At 38.3% G+C, this 19,747-nt stretch overlaps 4 protein-coding genes across 5 annotated transcripts; 3 read left to right on the top strand and 1 right to left on the bottom strand.

Moving 5' to 3' along the window:
* Positions 1 to 3,587: 3,587 nt before the first annotated feature.
* On the top strand, positions 3,588 to 8,181 carry tspo (translocator protein). 2 transcript variants are annotated; one of them, XM_028448090.1, is made up of 4 exons: positions 3,588 to 3,806; positions 6,094 to 6,319; positions 6,453 to 6,591; positions 7,745 to 8,181. In XM_028448090.1, exons 2-4 carry the CDS (start codon positions 6,147 to 6,149, stop codon positions 7,916 to 7,918), a joined length of 486 nt encoding a protein of 161 aa, XP_028303891.1. In that variant the 5' UTR covers positions 3,588 to 3,806; positions 6,094 to 6,146; the 3' UTR covers positions 7,919 to 8,181. The 2 variants fall into 2 exon arrangements, with proteins under 2 accessions (XP_028303891.1, XP_028303892.1); XM_028448091.1 differs by having other exon boundaries at positions 3,589 to 3,806; positions 6,144 to 6,319.
* Positions 8,182 to 8,946: 765 nt separating this feature from the next.
* On the bottom strand, positions 8,947 to 15,912 carry uqcc2 (ubiquinol-cytochrome c reductase complex assembly factor 2). The gene is made up of 4 exons (XM_028448092.1): positions 15,720 to 15,912; positions 10,177 to 10,251; positions 9,172 to 9,238; positions 8,947 to 9,110 (listed from the first exon to the last, which is right to left on the bottom strand). Exons 1-4 carry the CDS (start codon positions 15,855 to 15,857, stop codon positions 9,001 to 9,003), a joined length of 390 nt encoding a protein of 129 aa, XP_028303893.1. The 5' UTR covers positions 15,858 to 15,912; the 3' UTR covers positions 8,947 to 9,000.
* Positions 15,903 to 18,602, top strand: tomm6 (translocase of outer mitochondrial membrane 6 homolog (yeast)). Its single transcript, XM_028448093.1, has 3 exons — positions 15,903 to 16,088; positions 18,297 to 18,410; positions 18,552 to 18,602. The coding sequence occupies exons 1-2, from the start codon at positions 15,991 to 15,993 to the stop codon at positions 18,391 to 18,393; spliced, it is 195 nt and encodes a 64-aa protein (XP_028303894.1). The 5' UTR covers positions 15,903 to 15,990; the 3' UTR covers positions 18,394 to 18,410; positions 18,552 to 18,602.
* Positions 18,603 to 18,734: 132 nt separating this feature from the next.
* Positions 18,735 to 19,609, top strand: c5h1orf74 (chromosome 5 C1orf74 homolog). Its single transcript, XM_028448089.1, has one exon. It carries the CDS (start codon positions 18,768 to 18,770, stop codon positions 19,548 to 19,550), a length of 783 nt encoding a protein of 260 aa, XP_028303890.1. The 5' UTR covers positions 18,735 to 18,767; the 3' UTR covers positions 19,551 to 19,609.
* The last annotated feature ends 138 nt before the right edge of the window (positions 19,610 to 19,747 follow it).

Below are 19,747 nucleotides of genomic sequence, written 5' to 3'. Positions count from 1 at the left end.
CAGACAAAAGATTACCAATCTAATTCATCAAAGTCTAACTGAAAAAAGTGCTTGAATTCAAAGTTTCCCACCACCGGCCCTGAATCGGTACTGGTCTATGCACTGACCTAAACCCCTGAGTCAACGCAAAAAAAAGGCTGGGATGCAAGTGCGTTTCCCTCTGGCACTTGAATCATTCACGGGTGCATTGCAGAAGTGAGACACACACACTCCCTTCTCCATCCACCGACCCCTGTCTACGGACAGAAATGTGCGGTATGAAAGTATGGAAGGCAGGCACACCTCGCTTCGCTCTTCAATCCGCTGATGAAATGAGCGGTATTAAAGAGGTCTGTGGCACATCTGGCCAAGGACCACTGCATTAGTTCCGGCAGCACTGACCGACTAAACAAAACAAGTGCGTCCCAAGATATAGCAGATGCTAACAGCAGGACTTATAGGTCTGAAAACCTGCTCTCAGAGTCGGTATACAAACAGCTGTTCGGTTGAACTGGGCCCACTGGTTCTGTTCTGTCCGAGCTATAAATAAGTTGAATTTCTTTGGACTCGCCATGTTGGAAAAGTAAAAATTTAGAGGGGTAATGATAACTTGCCACACTATAACTTAAGCAGGCAAGGGTTAATGTCGCCTCGAGCCGCCTACTGCTCGAACCCATGGACAGAGACATGCTGCTAGGATAGTATGAATTTAACCACCTGGGAGGATGGCTAAAGAAACATCTGAGGGTCTTTGCAAGATTTGGTATGAAAATGTGAAGAAAAAAAGTGGCAGATCAGGTGCATGCGTATCATCAGGGTTTTCGAACAGCACTGTGCATACTATGAATCAGCTAAGAAGTACCTGGTTAAAAACAGAAGAATGTTAAACTCTGATGCAAGATTTAACCTGCTGTTAGTTTTTATACCACTTGAGGGCATTAGCAATACAAACATTTAGTTGCTTTAGTCTAGTTTAGTTGCTTGATCACACTTGATCTGGTGGAGGTTTAGCTTTACTCTCTCTCTCACTCTCTGTGATCATTTGATAGAAATGTTCTTCCTTGTCGGATCTAAATCCGCTTCTATGATCACCCCCCATAGCTACTTTAGTGGGATGTGTCATATTATTAGAGACTGATGTAAAATTGTAAATTGTGATTTCACTTTGGAGCTTTTGGATCTCATGTTGAGAGTGAGATACAAAAAACTTAAAGCATTGTGTTTTTGTGAGTCTGAGGAGTATGGAAAGCAATGGAAAGTCTATAATCTGTACAAGCCTAATTTCAAATGAAATGCTCAACATCCCACACTGATGGCCCAGGTGAGATTGGTGCGTCTTATTAACCTTAGACCAAATCTTTTTACAAATGTAACTATGCAAATACTCAAAAAAACTGTTGAAATGGAAAAACGATAAATTTGTAAACTAAATGATCCAAAATACACTTAAATTGCACAAGTGATATCGTCAAGAAAGCTGTACATGTTTTTAAGGCTATGGGAGCAAGTGGAATATATGGAGTAAATTCATACTCAAGGAGAACATACAAACTGTGTAGAGGGATAAGAGGCAGCTTAAGTGCTGTTCTGTTTTAGTGGGACATAATAGGGTTTTGTGGCCACTAGATGTAGAACAGATGCAGAACAGAATTTGCCTGATGTCATGCTCACATAGTAAAGAGAAAACTTTAGGTTATTTACATAACCCCGGTTCTATGAGTAATATGAAAGAGATGTCTCACCAGACAGCCCTTCTTGCTGACCGAGTGAGAAGAGGTTTGCTTATTTGAATGGCACTGTATCCCCCCCTCCACTCTACTTATAGTAGGCAGGACTACCTGCAGCGGATGAATACATTTCACCAACCAATCAGGTTTGGCATAATGATATAAGGGCTTCTGAGATATAAATGCAGAGGCGTATATCCCATAGTTAGACATCTCACCACAACTTATGTGATGGGCCCAATCGGGATGAGTTTGGTCAAACAGGATGGTTTTCCTGCAAAATATAAATAATAATATAACTTCAACACAATATGAGAAATACCTAATTCACAAGGTCTTGTTCCATGTCTAACATATTAGTTATGAAAATGGGTAATGGTGATGTAACGGTTATGAAAGCAAGCCGGTAATCACAGGGTCACCGGTGTCAGATTCTTTACACTGATGTCAGAATGCGTATGTAGAATCATTATTGGGGGGACTAAAAAAAAGGAGTCGAAGAGAGGTGAAGATAATGATTCTAAGAACAGGAATCAGAAGAGAACAAAGGCCCTGGATGTCACCCCATGTTAGTTATCCAAGACCAGCAAATGGTGAAGAAAGAAGGGGGTTGGAGGGTATGAGCATACTAAGCATGATTACTATCGCAACAACACATCACATATCACCACTCCTGGACTCTGAAGATGTCTTTGGCATCCAGAGCAGTCCTGGAAGTAGGGAACCATGATCATGCTTGTAGCTTAAATGTATCGGGGTTATTGATTATGACATGAATCAGGGTTATTTATTACGTTAATAAATCTAGTCATCTTTTTGAGGTTATAAAAGAAAGATATTTAGTCACGTCCAGGTCATTAAAAACACCAGCATTGAGATTTCATTGTACATTGAACAGATTACATTTTTGACTAATCTGTCCAAAAGACATTCTCCCAAAAGTTTTGTGGCTTGTCCATATGCATTTTGGTAAATTCCAGTCTTGCTTTTCGCCCTTCAAATAGGCAGACTGACTGGTTTCAAACATGAAGACACCTTTGATGCTAATTACATGACACACCAGTTTAACATGCCACTATGGTCAAATCATTTTGATCTTTTCTAGGGGTACCATCATTTTTGTCCAGACTTTTGTCTTCATGCAAATGTTGAAAATGTGTTCATAAAAGTAAATGTCAAATAGTACATTGACCACAAACTACAGCAGCTGTGTAAAAAGTTAGCTAATAGAGACATTTGTGTATCTTCTGTTTCTAGCTGGTTTTTCCTGTTTTACGGGTAGGAAGTGAGCACATTAGGCAGGGATGTCAAACTCATTTTTGTTCCGGTGCCAAATATGGACCAGTTTGATCTCAAGTGGGCCACAGATTGTAGGTGGGGGAAAAGAACCATTTTAACATCAGTTGTTCACTAGTTTTTTTTTAATATATATATGTATATCTATATATCAATCTCTGTATGATCTTCTCTTAAAAATTTAGAGGAATTTTGTGAAATTGCTTGTAAGAAAATGCAATATTTTCTGGAAAAATTGAGTCCTTTCCACAATTTGCAATTAAAAATGACTGCATTCATGTGATATAAATAAAGAAAAACGACAAGCCCCTAAAAATATTGTAGAGTTTTGTTAAATTTGTGAATTTTATATATCTGCAACTGGATTATTTGGTAAAAAAAATAAAAATAAAAATAAATGACTAAGCCCCGACAACAAAATACGTCACAATGTTTACAAAACAATCAAAGGGTCTATAATCAAACCCATGTATCACACATTTTTTGTGAGCAGCCAATAATGAACTAATTCCCAAAACTGAGCAGGAAACCAAGATCCCCATTTGACCCTTGGACCCAGTTACACAACTGTCGGAGCGCGCCAATCACCGTCGACCACGCAGCTGCGTCATCGCGCGGAGCCGTCGAGCGTGACCAGAGACGGCTCTGAGCGTGACCATAGCGATAGGAAAGGTGTGACCAACAGTCACAACACAAGCGCATGCTAGCAGCAGCATTAGCATTAGCAACAGCAGCAGCAGCCGCCCACTGAGCACCGACAGGGAAGCTTCAGTCCACGCTACGACACAAACAGCGTTCGCAGAGGTACGTGGTTCACCTGAACACATCCACAACACGAGCTGTGCTAAACTTCAACTAGCCACTGCTCACAAATCAATAGTGAACTAATTTATTTATTTATTTATTTTAATTTCCGCTTGTAAAACCTAAACGTTAATTGTTTCCAACCCCGCCCACATTAGTGTTGTTTGTTTGTCTCTTGTGTCAGTGTGCTGCTAGAGTTTTCTTTTTCTTTCTTTTTTTTTTCACCCTGATGTTTACTGCCAATATAATAATAATAATTTGCTCCCACGGTAAAAGTGAACGTTGCATCACATAGTTGGGTGATACGTATTGTTATGGCAAGTCGTAATTATGAGTTAGTAAATTGATTATGAGAAAGAAAGTCCTAAATATGACTTTCATATTTACAAAATTATTTTTAATGTAAATTTGAAAAAAAAAAAAAAATAGAATAACACAAAATGTGATGGAAACACTTTTGCAATATTTATTATACTTCTACTATTTTCTACACCATGTACCATAAATTGAATTCTAAGAACTCTAAATAAACAGCCAAAGTATGTGTTTTGAATGAATTATTATTCAAAGTGTAATTAAGAACAGTCACAGTCAGTGTCGGTAGACAGCTGCAAATACTCATAATTATGACTTTCCGTGGTTATTTTTTTTTTTTTTAGTGGCGAAAACGGACTTCCATCAATATGGACCAAAACTCATATCTCGATATTTGTTCTCAAAATGGCGATATGCAATATAAATCTCAAATTTTATTCAAATAAAGTCTGGCCAGAAAGACAATGCAGGTTTAAATTTGCAGATACAAAATGCCTCACGGGCCAATTTATTAACAAACATTTGCACAATATGTGCCACTTTTGGCTTTTTCACCTATAAGGGACAGCATATGTGAGTGAGTTCTGAGGTGTGGTTTTATTAAGTGGAAGGTCTGGGTTAGGAACACAAGCAATCCATCAAACTGTGTTATTCATGCTGTTCTGAGAAGTAGTGAACGCAGCAAATCCTAAAACGTAAAGTGTTTTTAAACAAAACAAGCTATAATAAATATATATATATATATATATATATATATATATATATATATATATATATATATTGTTTTTTTTTTGACATAGGCAATATTGTAAATTTCTGTATTACTGAAATAAAAAAATCAATCTCTCTTGAATCTCTATATTTTATATACCAAACAGCCATAACAAGTGACTATTGATAGTTAAGGAAATAAACTTGAATCTCTCAAACTCAGGTCAATGATTTGAGCTCTCTCACTTGTTCTTTATTAACAGTGCTAGCTAGATGAAGAGAGCACCTGTTGGTCAAATTATTAGAATTTAATGAATTTAATTGTAGTGGATCTATGTCTGAATATGCTCTGCATTCACAGAACCATTGTAAATGATGGAGATGTGAGCATTAAAACCAGTACCTGGTCCAACAAATCCACATTTGGGGCGGATGAGTGCGTGTGTGATACTTGTGTGGTTCCCACACAATAACTAAACTTGGTTTACACCATCCATACAATGTAGACCTTTATATAGAAACTGTATGTACTCCTAGGGCTGCACGATTATGGCCAAAATGATTATCACGATTATTTTTGATCAATATTGTAATCACAATTATTTATTATGTTAGGGGGGAAAAAATCTGTGTTTTTATTACACTACTTTTAAACAATGTGTACAATTAACAGTGCAAAATTAAGCTTTAAATAACATTTATACTAAAAAAAAATTAAAAAAAATTAACCCAAGAAGTTGAAATGTACCAAAGGCTAATAAAATGAATACATTACTACACAGTGCAGAGCCCATATTTTAAATGTAAGTATTACAGATGATCAGATTTATTGAATCGTGGCAACCAAAATTGTGATCACGATTAAAGTGTGATTAATAAGTGCAGCCCTATGTCCTCCTAGGGCTGGTATTTTCTTCTTTAAATGGCTGACACAAAGCAACACTTACAGATAAAGATAACCTTTACAGTATTAGTCCCACAAAGGGGAAATTTGCAGAGTTTCAGCTGCAGATGAACAAAAATATACTGTACATGGGCCCGTACACAGAACAGATAGAAAGAGGAAAGACATGTTACAAGAAAGAACAACTGCACAACAAAAACAATGAAAAACAGAATATATACATATACACAATTGGCTAAAAAAAACAATATTTTATTAAGTGCACACAGCCTGTCTTCAGTCATTGGTCGCATAACACAGTGTATTCCACTGGAACCGTTTAACTCACAAGATGTCTGGTTTGAATTGGTTTTACAGTTGCAGTTGTGTGCTGATCCTGCTGTATCACATGCTCATACTCTTATCAGATCATGTGGCTGCCTATGATTGGAATGACCGCCCTGCCACACCTCGGTGGGCTCTATGGTGGTTACATCACTCGCAAAGAGGTGAAGACCTGGTACCCCACTCTGAAGAAACCATCATGGCGCCCACCGAACGCTGCGTTTCCCGTGGCATGGACGTGTCTGTACACGAGCATGGGGTGAGCAGCTTAAATGAGTGCTGCAGTCACTGTGAGGAGATTTTTTAGTTTCTGTCCAGCTCATTGTGTGTGTGTGTGCGTGTGCGTGTGCGTGCACGTGCGTGTGCGCGTGCGTGCGTGTGCTGCCTCACAGGTACGGCTCCTACCTGGTGTGGAAGGAGCTGGGAGGTTTCACTGAGGACGCTGTGGTTCCACTGGGACTCTATGGTCTCCAGCTGGCTCTGAACTGGGCCTGGACTCCAATTTTCTTTGGCGCTCACAAAATGAAATGGGTACGTGAGTTCAAAGAAATACGTTAGAAAAGCTAGAAGTTAATTATTTACCAGTGCAATTAAATTTGATTCCCATAAACCTCAATTGTAGGTCAGAGTGAAACAAGGACACAATGTCACATGTTGACTTATGTTAAGGTCATTGAATTAAACTGTAGCTGCCTAAATATGTTAAATAAGTGCAACACCCACCTGGTGTCCCATCAGCATGTCAATGTCTGACTGGCAGAAACCAAATACTGGTTCGATCTAACTTAAATGCTGTAGTACGGACATAGGCAACTGGCGGCCCGGGGGCCAATAGTGGCCCTCGGTCTAATTTTGTGCGGCCCCAAAAACAAATCCCCAAAAAATGTGTTTCAAGAAGTTGGAAGGAATATAAAGCCCAACATAATAAACAAAATAACTCCTAAAACATACAGATGGCAAAATGCACAAAGTACACAAAAATACACAAAATGACTCATAAAACCCAAAATGACAACAAAGACAGACACACCAACCACTTAAACAAATTGATGACAAAAATACAAACAACACAATACAAAACAGCTCCAAAGACATGCAAAATGACTGGAAAATACAGAAAACCACAAAAATACAGAAAGTGATCCCAAAATGCACAAATCGACAACATAAATAGCTAAAATTACTACAAACTGACAAAACATCAAAACCATAGACACAAAAAAAGACAACCCCATACACAATTGAATATAAATGCCTAATCACTAGGGATGTCCCGATATAAATTTGATCACTTCCGATACGATACTGATATTGCGGCCTTGAGTGTTGGCCGATACGATCCAATACGATATCAGCATGAATCATACATACTTTTATTACTTATTTTGTAGTGTGGAATGTTAGAATACTTGATCAAGTGATGTTACACAATCAGAGAACAATAGTCAGCAACAGTAGGGATGAGAAAAACTGACCCATTTATTATTAACTAATTGGTTACATGCATTTTTACTAAGTTCTACATAATATCTACAGTATTCTACAGTTGAATAAATATAATATATATTGAAGGTTTTAGATGCAGTTTGATAAAATTTGATATTTGTTTTCTGGCTGATATCGGACTGATATTCGATATTAGTAGGGACACCCCTATTAATCGCACTCTGTTCTTGTCTTGCAGGCCTTTTTTGAAATCTTGCTTCTGACCGGGACCGTAGGAGCCACCATGGCGAGTTGGTATCGCATCAGTCAGACTGCTACTTATCTCATGGTACCATACCCTAGCCTGGCTGTGCTTGCCACCACCCTCAACTACCGCATATGGAGAGACAACCCTTCGGAGAAAAATGAATAGAGGACTTATTTGTGCACTTTGAATTAGGCACGTTCACAGGCATTCATTTCAGTGTAAAAAATAAACCATATCACTTTTGAGGCTCTAGCCTAGGCTGCCATTGTGTGCTGTAATGTTGACAAATGTGTGTGTGCGCCAATAAAAAGATGGGTAATTTTAAGTGGACCTCAATCTTTAGGTATCGCTGAGAGGCGTTTCTGTTTTTGACTTAACTGCATCTGATTATTCTAGTTATAAGCTTTAATAAAGTTATTTAATTTTTTGGAGAACATTTCCAAGATGTCTTTTTCCTGCCTTTCAAGCTAAAAGTTGTCCTAATAACTGAGAACTTTAAGATTGATAGGCACTCAGTAGAATAAAGTAATTAAGGGGGAAAAAATGTATGTGGTAGTGGTAGCACTGTAGTCGAGTGCTCAGCACAGGGTTTCTCAACTTTGGGGTCAGCTGAATTTTAAAATGGGGTAGCCAGAATACTCTACAGAATTGGTAAACAAAAAGAATTACCAATTCAAATTAAATCATTGATTATTCTTTCTTCAAATTAAAAAAAAACATGGAATCTTAAACAGCTGTATTCTATTGATATAAATCTAAAGAATTAAATGCAGTAAAACTAAGCTAACCCTAACTACTTTATATTTGTAATACAGTATACCAACATGATCAAAAACTCATTCTAGAAAAATAAAATGTCATTAGGGTTGCAAGAAATTTTGGGTCACAATCCAAAAAAAGATGAGAGCTATTGGCTTAGCATATCTGCCTTACAGTAAGAAGTTCCAGTACTGTGGTTTCCTCCTATCTAAAACATGTATATCTAGTTCATTCAAATCACCCATGCAAACATTATTTTATGCAAGAGGTTTACCTTGTACTTACTAAATTTAGAATATGAATTACATGAGAATGGAATGTTATTGTGTGCCATCTAAGCCAATGCTTCAGACTTATGCAAGTGTAAAGTTTATGTATTTGCCGTGTTCTGCAAGGCTTAACAATGAACACCGGAAGGAAGAAAATATGCTTTGTAATTTACCAAACACAAAACTTTTATTTCTATACATACAAAAAAAACAAATCAGCTATTTTTCTGTTGACTTCTCCGGAGCATCCTCTGCTGGTTTGGAGGAGAAGCGTTCCATTAGCGTCGTCCACAAACCCTTTTTGTCCTCGTCTGTCTGCTGCATGTTCCCTGCAAAGTAGGATATATAAGATATTTCTTTGACAAAGTGGGAGAATCTGTGAGGTCGAACCTGACAAAAGCAGTTTGCACTCTTCTGCCGTGACTCCAGTAAAGCTTGTATCTTTCGCTCGAGGAAACTGGAAAAGAAGATGAGTTGGCCTTAATTATCAAAATTTCAAGAAATAAAGACTTGAAACATTTCCTCCCATAATATGAGTTTCCCTTTCTGAAATGACTGACAAAAACTATTAACCTTTTTAATGATATTCTAATTATTTTAGATGTGCCTGTTAAAGTACATGCCAGTATGATCCACAGTCTACAATGTACAATCAAAAAGCTGTTGGGAAATTATAGTTCTTCTCTCCTTTCTTAATCTATTCATGGTTACTGTTTCAAATTGACCTACTTATTTTAATTTATTAGAGTTCCACTCCTTTGTCTTGAATCATATTTTAGGTACTAGAAAAATGTTTGTACATTCAATGTTATTCAAATATCGCTGATAAATCGGTTATTAAAAAAAAAAAAATGGAAAAAAAAAACAATATTGGTTAGGCTCTAATCAGGATAACCCTATGCAGGATACACAGAACTTTTTGGGGTGTTTAGGGGTACCAACGGTTTGTTGCTTGTTGCTCACATATTTAAACACATTTTGTGGATTTGTACCTCACCTTCTCAGAGGAACACCAGGAGGGATGTGCATGTAAAGTGACATTCTACAGTACTTTCATTTCAGTTGGTAAATCAATAAAAGAACAAAGTCCGCTCTTTAAAACCTCAAAAAACATGAAAATTCCTGCTTTTAAAAAAACAAAACTCATCTGAACACACGTTTCTGTTGATATTCAGACTTTAGGTTGGTTTTTCTTTTAGGTGGAGGAACACCAGAGTAACTTCTTTGACATAATGATGACCAAACACTTGCGTAAACCCTGCACTATTGTCTTAGGACATATCTATCCCCAATCGTAGCTAACACAGTGTTCATTACATTTGATCTTGTGTGCATTGTTTATTTGGGAGCATTTAAGAGGCTCTAGGCAGACTCACAGAGAAGGCTGTGACTTACTCGCTGTCTGTAAACGTTTCCATTAATACGAGCCAAACTTTCATACATCTGGTCACACTTCTCTGGATCTGAGATCTGGTGGGAAAACAAAAAAATACATATTTATATTAAAAAAAAATAGCATTGCAGTATGCATCACAGCAGTTCATAAACAAACAAGTATTTGTCAATGTTTGTTAAAAAAGGTGACAGGAAAGGAATGTGGTACTCAAATGTTCTTGTGGAGGCCAGTTCATGGAACCAATCAATTTCAAGTTTGTCCATTAATTAATTTTGCTGCATAACACGCAGCACCTGAAAGCAAGCCTATTTCACAAGAAGAGATTAATATGTATGACATATTATACCGCCGTGTGCTGAAGTGGTGCAAGCAATCTGTTCAAAACTAAAGGCTTGTTGTGAGGTGGTGTGCAACAGTTCATTATATAAGACTACATCAAAAGTCAAGGGATCAAAATAGGTTTGAAGAACACTTCCACTGTGTGTTCCTTATCCAAAGAGGACCTGGCTATCCATCATGGAAAACCAGGAATTCATAAGATACATGTGCTTTGTTTCGGACTCAACAAGAGAAAAATAAAAAGAGGGCAAGTGAAGTGGTTTTCACTATTCTATCAGATTGCAGTTTTCTTATTGCCTACTTGAACAACACAAAAGAACCTCTTTAATATACCGTATGATATATAGGCTGAATGGAACACTTGGTTGAATAATATGAGGATATCTGAAGCATACTTTAAAGGGGGGGTATTATGTAAAATCAACTTTTTCAAGATTTATATTGAATTGAATGCCTTCATTGTCAATGTACACATGTACCATGAGATTAAAACAGCCAACTCTAGCAGCAGTGCAAGAAATAAAGTAAACAAATAAACAATATAACATAGGACATAATAAATAGTACAGGAAAGGAGGTAAAGTGAACAGTATGTACATTTTGTATTAAGAAATAAAATAAAAAATAAGATAAATAAATAAATAAACAACTACATTGCTATATACAGTGTCCGGTATATAGCATTTTTTTTTTTTTTTTTTTTTTAAGTGGCTGAGCAGAGTCCGTGGGTATAAATATGAGATCAGCGCATATGATAACTCAGAGTGGGTATTGCTTTTGGAAAAAAGCTGTTTTTGAGTCTGTTTGTAGTGGCCTTAATGCACCTGTAGCGCTTCCCTGAGGGCAACAGGTCAAACAGGTCAAAGCCAGGGTGGCAGCAGTCTTTGGTGATGGTTTTAGCTTTGTTGAGACAGCGGGAGGTGCAAACGTCCATCAGGGAGGGGAGAGGGCAGCCAATTATTTTCTGTGCTGCCGTACCATACTGTGATACAGTACGTCAGCAGGCTCTCGATGGCTGAGCGGTAGAAGATCAGCAGTAGGTTGGAATTTAATTTGTACCTCCTGAGAACTCTCAAGAAGTGTAGCCACTGCTGAGCCTTCTTGCAGACTGCCGTGATGTTTTCTGACCAGGACATATCCGCGGAGATGAGGACACCAAGAAACCTGAAGGTATGGACCCTCTCCACGCACTCACCGTTGATGTATAGGGGGGCTGGGTATGTGCTGTGCTTCCTGAAGTCCATGATGATCTCTCTGGTTTTCTTGGTGTTCAGAGAGAGGTTATTCTCTGAACACCAGGCTGCCAACTTCAGGACCTCCTCTCTGTAGGACGTCTCATCGTCCTTAGAAATGAGTCTGACCACTGTAGTGTCGTCGGCAAACTTGACGATGAGATTGTCATTGTGGGCCGAACTGCAGTCGTAGGTGTAGAGGCAGTACAGGAGGGGGCTCAGCACACAGCCCTGTGGGGAGCCAATGCTCAGCATACGGGTAGAGGAGAGGTGGGGGCCAAGTTTCACATTCTGGGGTCGGTTGGTTAAAAAGTCATTTATCCAGGCACATGTGAGAGGGGGAAGGCCGAGAGTGTTCAGTTTAGTGATGAGTCTGTCCGGAATTATTGCGTTAAAGGCTGAACTGTAATCCACAAAGAGCATCCGAATGTAGCTCTGCCGCTGCTCCAGATGGTTCAGTGCAGAGTGCAGAGCTACAGAAATGGCATCCTCTGTGGATCTGTTCGCACGATATGCAAACTGGTGTGTGTCGAAGTCTGGGGGGAGATAGTCCTTAATGTGCTGAAGGACCAGTCTCTCAAAGCACTTCATGATTACCGGAATGAGGGCCACTGGGCTGTAATCGTTCAGGCTGGTGGGGGACTTCTTGGGTACTGGGATTATTGTGGCTGATTTTAGGCACGGCGGTATGACTGCCTGGGCCAGGGAGAGGTTGAAGATCCTGGTAAAGGTGGGGGCGAGCTGGTAGGCACATGCTCTGAGCACCTTGCCAGGTACTCCGTCTTGGCCAGCAGCTTTCATCGGGTTCACTGTCAGAAGCACCCGCCTGACATTGTGTTCCTGTACAGTGAATGGAGTGGTGCAGGAGCCAGATAGGGGAGGGGGCAGGGCTGGAGCAGATGAGTACTGCTGAGGTGTTTCAAAGTGAGCGAAGAACCAGTTTAACTTCTCAGCCAGTGTCATGCTCAGGTCTTCTGTGTACCCATCACAGCCTCTGAGATTTGTGATGTCTTTTATTCCCCGCCACACTTCCTGTGTGTTGATGCTGGACAGGTGGGACTCTATGCGCATCCTGTGGTCTGCCTTGGCTCTTTTTGTTCCTCTTTTCAGGTCAGCTCGAGCAGCTCTGTACAGAGCTCCGTCTCCTGACCTGTAGGCAGCATCGCGGGCCCTGAGGAGTGTGCAGACCTGGCTGGTCATCCAGGGTTTTTGATTTGAAAAAACCCAGATGTTTTTGTCCACAGTCACATTCCCAATGCAGAACTGGATATAGTCCAGTACCGTTCATGTGAATGTCTCCAAGTCCTGATGTGCAAATAAGTCCCAGTCTGTCTGTTCAAAGCAGTCCTGTAGTTTGAGGAGTACGTTTCCAGTCCATGTTTTAACAGTCTAAGTGGTGGGCCTAGCCCTACGTCTAAGGGCTTAGACGAAGGCTAGCATCAGGTATTCCCGGATGAAGCCAGGTTTCCGTGATAATCAGAACACAGCATTCACAAACATAGCGATTTCCAGCAAGTTGTGGTATCAAGTCATCCATTTTATGCACTAGGGATCTGGCATTGGAGAGATACAGGCTCGGTAGAGGTGGCTTGTGTGGTTGTTTCCTTAGCCTTAGCATAACACCGGACCTGCGGCCCTTGTTACTATGTCATTATCTCATTAAAAACATACCGGGAGTGTTGCCTTGGCTCATTCATGTATGTTTCAGTAATCTTTAAAAACTCTGACAGCAGCCATTTCAGGTGTAAATACGCCTGAGTCCTCCGAGGAACGCCCTCACCTCCGAGAGATGTCTCTAACCTTTCATCACCAGCCGAGTTACCGCCGACCGCTCCACAGCAGAGCCCCTCCCCCTCCTATGTTCTCTTCCTTAGTTCAGCCCAGAGAACCCGCCTCCGCAGATTTTGCCTCTTCATTTACTTATTTGAAATACTTTTGTAAGAAACCCTGAATGGCTTGTTATCATTCTTCTGCAAAGCTTGATTACAACACATTGGTTTCAACCAGCTGCGGGTGAGCAGGAACACAAAAGTCTCAGGAATCCGGCCCTCAAGGACTGGAGTCCAGCACCCCTGTTCTAATGTATTGTAGCGATGTAAAAATGTAGAAAGTAGCCAAATACAGCACACAGAAAAACAGAAGTAAACAACATCCATGCATGTTTGTATGAGTACTGAAGGAGGAATGTTCATTGGACGCGTCAGACAAGCTTGGAGTTTCTTAATGAGACATTGAAGCGTCATGAACCGTGTGCTACAGAGGGAAATTTCTTTTAAGTTTTTTTTTAATTTAATTTAATTTAATTTAATTTAATTTAATTTAATTTAAGTTTTTTTTAATATTTGCTGCATTTTCCCAAAAAAAAAAAAAAGGGAAGCATAGTTATTTGAGTATGCTATAGAATGGTATATGTGCCTGAAAAAAACATGATACCCCCCCCTTTAAGTTCTTCCCTTGGTTAAATGGCAGAAGTGTAGCACAAAAAAAGATACAAATGAAAAATTCCCACTGCCTGGATTCTATTCTCTTGCAAAATGTATACATTTTTGAGCAATTAATAAAGTACTACATGTTTAAAAATAGCTCCTTTAAGCTTTATTAATTTACTCCCATGGACAGTTTTTTTTAACTAAATTGTAATTGTTTTTTAGTTATTTCCATGATAGAATGGTCCAATCTGATGTAAATTTATTTACTAATAATAATAATAATACATTTATATATACACTACCAGTCAAAAGTTTTAGAACACAACACTTTTCCCATTTTTTTTACTGAAAATTATTCAGTTTATTGTGTAATTGCACTCTGAAATAAAAGCATAGAACAAATAAGCAATTTGAGCTGAAAAAAAAATGATGGAATCCATGAACAATACTGTTCACCTGATGCTCATGAGGGTCTGGTACCACAGTGTGTTCCAACACTGCTTTTATGCAGACAAAGAGGGTTGGAAGTAACCAAGAAAAGTTGGAACACCTGTAGGAATTAGTAGCACCAGCTTCCAAGGCTGATTCAACCTTCATTGCTGAAGAACAGCTTTAAATTGTTAACCTACTTTGTGTTCCCTGAAAAAGGTTTATTTGTATAATTCTGAAATGTAAATTATTTTTCAGTTTTTTTTGGGTAACCAAACCTTTTTATATATATATATATATAAATAAAGGTATTTACCTTGATATCATTTCAAGCTATTCATTGAACTTTGCACGACTTGAATTGCAATAAATAACTGGAAATAATAGGGTGTTCTAAAACTTTTGACTGGTAGTGTATATTAGATAAATATAATATAAAATATACATTATATAAAACAAAGGTGTATTTAACAGAATAAAGTTCAATTGTAGTTCTAATCTTATTTATTGTTTTGTTTTATATTCGACGCTTTGATAAAATTACACATTTCTTTTTAATTTCCATATATCCATCCATCCATCTTCTGCCAACAAAATAAATATGAAAAATGTGGTTGTTTTTTTTTGTTCATTTGATTCCTATTAAAAAAAAACTAATTGAACTATTTATTAGAAAGAACATATATTAAAGATCATTAAAAAAAATATTTGTGTTTATTTGATTCCTATTCCAGACACTATGATAAGAATGACTGTATATTGTTAATATCGGCTACAAAGTTATATATTTTTTACATTTTCGGTTGGTGGTGTGTCGGGATTTCTTTTTTCTTTTTTTTTCAATGAATGGCATAAAAAAAGTTGAAAACCTTATGGTAGGCAAAGAGCATTGTGATCATTACAATTTAATTCAATACAGTGATAAAATACATCGCAAATAAAATGTTGAACTTGAGACATTTTAATAAGTCCGTGCTCTTGTGTGTGTAAAGAGTAGAATTAAGGTTCCCACACACGCTGCAAACGTTATGTTATGTTGTTTCAACACCGTTAGGACAGAGAAGGTCGTGGGGTATCCCTGTTTATCTGGTCCAGCTTAAACTCCTTCCCTACCTGAGTGTTTTCACCCTCACGGAAAGCAGACGCGACTCTCTGTCGCAGATACGTGCCCAGGTCCCGTCCTATCTTGGTCTCGTCCCGCGGCCATTCCTCGCACAACTTCAGGAACCGCCGGTACCTTGTCGCGGACATCTTTGATTATGTAACGATCCACTATGGTTTCTCTGCCCGGCGCTTAATATGTGCGTCATATCCGCTCGACGCATCCTTCTTGTCCGTGTGACCCTTTTCGTGCTGTGGTTTGGACAGGTCCAGGAGGACAGAAATGAGCGCACCCAGTGCTAAGAAGAGCTCTCCCTCCAGTGTAATGGACTGGATCAGCTCGGCTTGTCACTTCGCTACGGACAGAAACGATTTCAGGAGGTTAGAACTCTACTGAGCGGTGTGGGATTGTTAGCTAAATGCTAACACGCGGTGCGTGGGGAGCCAGGTTGCTAATTCCATGAGAAATAAATAAGTGACACTTAGTCGGTGGATTGTAATCTATCAGTTATGTTATAGGGGACGGATTTATTACAACGTGACTATACGTACGTAGTCTTACGGACAACCCCCGGTGCTATTCGCACGTTGCTTATGATGTTACCGGAAGTAATGTGACCATTCCGTACATTAAAAATGGCTGAACAAGGGATACACGTACGAATTCACGGTGGCAAGAAATTCAAATCCACTTCATAGAATGTTGGTATATCTATACGGCTACGTACAGATAGCCACTTCCGTTGTATTATTATTCTGATTTCCAAAATAAAGGCCTGGTGTCAGATTGTTAAAAAAGTGCTTGACATTCAATGAAATATAGCCTGTAATCCAGTGTTATTCAACATTGGGGCCGTAACCGCATGTGGGGTCGCCTGGAATGTATAGTAATTAATTTAAGTTAAGAGGTAATCTAGCCTCGTAGTACAGGCCCCAAAGATTAAAAGTGTTTATTAAAGAAACATGTTTCCCTGTACAATGAAATTCATACCTTGCTGTCCACACTGGATAACACAAGAAAAAACAAACAAAACCAAACAAATAGATAAATAAAAGAAAAGTATAATTAGAATAATTGAAAAAGTAATAGATATATATGTACAAGGAAAAAATAGAAAATATTTAAAAAAGAAACACCACAATCTTAAACAACTGTATTCTGTATTTTCACTTTCCAAATATAAATCCAAAATATTATACTATATAATGTAACATAGATGGTAAAATTAAATATATTGAATAAATAATATTATATATATATATATATATATATTTTTTTTTTAAATCACTTATCTTGTCTAGTCAGTGTTTGTGACACAGTATAATAAACATGATTAAAAAGTAATTGTAGAAGGAAAATTTAATTTGTGATATTATAATAGGGTTACAATCCAAAAAAAAGTTGGGAACCACTACTCTTATCAATTAATTCTAAACTATCTTCACCTGCAAGAAAAGGACTTGGACTGAGAAAAGATATGGAGCATTTTGTCGCTGAGATAATACAGAAGAAAATGAGAAATAGTTTACATCCATTTTCCAGAATTAATAACCAAAACAAACTAAAGTTAAAAAGGCAGTTTTTATCTTCGAATTCCAGATAAAGCAATTAAAGTGCAATCTAAAAATAAAATTCTGCTTTCAGGTTTAGAGTGCATTGTTACACTAATATGAGAGTAAGAGTTCACTTCTTTGGTCATAGAGCAGGAAAGAGTTGGCAAAAGGAAGAATTATAGCTGCTGCGCAGCAGTGGTCAGGGCCAGGCAATTTTTGGTGAATTGTGAGTAAATTATAAATGTTAAAATGGCCTAGATTTAAATAGTGCTTTTATGACAAAAGAGTTCCAAATTGCTTTATAACTGTCAGCTCATTCACACAACTGAGTTCCCACGCTCGAGCAGTGCTTCTCAACCTTCTTTAGGTTGTGACCCCATTTTGATATCACACATTTCTGGTGACCCCAGAGACATTTTCTGAAGATGGACTGGAGGATGTTTAAGGTTTATGGTTTTGGGGAAAAAAGAGTGATGGATTAATTTAATAATTTTCAGTAAAGTTAAATGTGTATATCAATGTAATTATTTAATTTATCAGCAGATAAGATAACCCTTTATTCATACATTGGATATTTAATTAAAAAATAAAAATAAATATATATATATATATATAGGTATTGGTCAGGCTCTGCTACATATCATCTGTGGATGGATAGAATATGGGATACTTATACAATGGAGCAGATAAAACTAATGATGAAACTGCTTATTATCCAATGATGAGACATTATTACACCCCCCTCCCTTCTATTCTTTTTATCTTTCATTTATTTATATTAACTTATTTCCTTTGCAATAATGTAATTTTGTATGTGTTGTCTACATCTCTACTAATGTAATGTACCTGTGGCATAAATACCACACTTTATGCTCCTGTTTATCAGAAGAATTGGGTTGTCGATCGCAGTGATGTGTTACTTTTTACCTATTCATAGTTGCTGTTTTTCAGTCTTTATTCTCATGTTTCTCCATTTTAAAAAGTTGAAGTTAGTGAATAGGAATAATAAGGCCAACACTTGTTTTGTCTTTTCAGGAACCTCCTGGTCAATTTAGGATTGTTTGCAGCCGGCGTTTGGGTTGCAAGAAACCTTTCTGATTTTGACCTGATGTCTCCTCAGCCGGTCACATAACTGACACCAGGATGAAGGTGAGCCATGCATGTGCACTCACTGGAGTCAGGATGAACATATTTAATCTCTTTATTTTATTACTAACCTAGAAACATGCAGAAAAATGATAGAATATTTGTAGTTAGTTTGTAACTAAAATGCTGCTTCCGTTTCTCCAGACATCTTGGACCACAGATGAAGAAATAAAAGACACACAGAAATATTCTCAATGTTTTTTTAAAGACTTAGATTTGTTGGATTTGCATTTCTTTTCATATTGATATAAATGACAGGGAGCCTCTCGCAAAGTTGTATTTTCCAGTTTTCCTTTGAAACAGAAACAGGCCTGTTTGTACTAGGTAATCCATCGTGTGCTGCATCACATCATTCCTGCCATGACGTCCACTCAGGAGCTCTTTGTTTCTGCAGCACGTAGGTTTCTGTGTGCGTGCAGAAAGTCACTCTCTGTCTCTCAGAGTGTGGCCTTGGCTGCTCAGGTTACAGCTGTTGATTTGGGCTTAAAGCCCGCCCTGTTGTATGACAGTAACGCTGCATGTACAGGGCAATTGCACGAGTATATAAGGTCACTGCAGTCAATCCAGCTATTGTCAGAGTCACTTCTTACTCTTGATTTAAATGGTAACAGTTTAATTGTTAATGTGGATACAGTCAAGTCTAACTTCAGGCATATTGTTCAAGGCAACAGTGTAGCAGTGGTTAACATCTGTCACATACTGGAGAAGCCCATCATCCTCAGCCCAAAGAGAAAAGAGCTTCAAAGTGTAGTTGAGGAGCTGATTCGCCTTCTTGGGGCTCCTGAGGCTGGTGAACCTCTTTATGTCGGGGACAAATGTGAGCAGTGGAACCTGTGCACCGTCTTTGGTCTTCTGCTGGGTTATCCTGTCACCTATTGGTTCGACCAGACTGAGAGCTTTGAAAACTGCCTGTCCATGACACCACTGGAGGTGATCTCAGCCTCTGTGACATGGAGGCCTGGTTCTACAGATCACAGGTGTTGTCTGTATTCCTTCAGCGTCCCAGCTGTCCTGCATGAAGAGACACAACCCACTGTGGGGCAGTGGAAGCTGCATCTGCAGGAGCGGTTTGATCAGCAGCACCTCCTGCAGGATCTTAGTATAAGTCAGTCTATAGTTACTCTGCCCTCAGTCTGTCTGTGATGTCTGTTGAATGTTTTCTTTAAGATTTGTAACCCTAATAAACATTTATGGGTCACTAATGTGGAGTTGTTGATTTTGTAGCTCATCAAAATATAAGCATGAAATACATTTCTGTAATTTTACAAAATGTTTGGTAACACTTTACTTCAAGTTTTATACATAAGGCTGACATTATGATGTCATTAGCATGAATAAGG

Source organism: Gouania willdenowi, chromosome 5 (genome assembly GCF_900634775.1).
Source record: "Gouania willdenowi chromosome 5, fGouWil2.1, whole genome shotgun sequence".
Taxonomy (NCBI): domain Eukaryota; kingdom Metazoa; phylum Chordata; class Actinopteri; order Blenniiformes; family Gobiesocidae; genus Gouania; species Gouania willdenowi.
The sequence above is the reverse complement of the archived record's forward strand: the minus strand, read 5'-3'. Positions and strand labels throughout refer to the sequence as shown.

Coding starts and splice junctions, on each gene's coding strand:
- uqcc2 (XM_028448092.1), bottom strand. CDS start 15,857: ATGTCCGCGACAAGGTACCGGCGGTTCCTGAAGTTGTGCGAGGAATGG. Junction 10,252..15,719: donor GTGAGGGTGAAAACACTCAG/GTAGGGAAGGAG, acceptor TTTTCCCACCAG/ATCTCAGATCCAGAGAAGTG. Junction 9,111..9,171: donor GTGCAAACTGCTTTTGTCAG/GTTCGACCTCAC, acceptor CCTACTTTGCAG/GGAACATGCAGCAGACAGAC.
- c5h1orf74 (XM_028448089.1), top strand. CDS start 18,768: ATGACGTCCACTCAGGAGCTCTTTGTTTCTGCAGCACGTAGGTTTCTG.
- tomm6 (XM_028448093.1), top strand. CDS start 15,991: ATGAGCGCACCCAGTGCTAAGAAGAGCTCTCCCTCCAGTGTAATGGAC. Junction 16,089..18,296: donor GACAGAAACGATTTCAGGAG/GTTAGAACTCTA, acceptor TTGTCTTTTCAG/GAACCTCCTGGTCAATTTAG.
- tspo (XM_028448090.1), top strand. CDS start 6,147: ATGTGGCTGCCTATGATTGGAATGACCGCCCTGCCACACCTCGGTGGG. Junction 6,320..6,452: donor TGTCTGTACACGAGCATGGG/GTGAGCAGCTTA, acceptor GCTGCCTCACAG/GTACGGCTCCTACCTGGTGT. Junction 6,592..7,744: donor GCGCTCACAAAATGAAATGG/GTACGTGAGTTC, acceptor CTTGTCTTGCAG/GCCTTTTTTGAAATCTTGCT.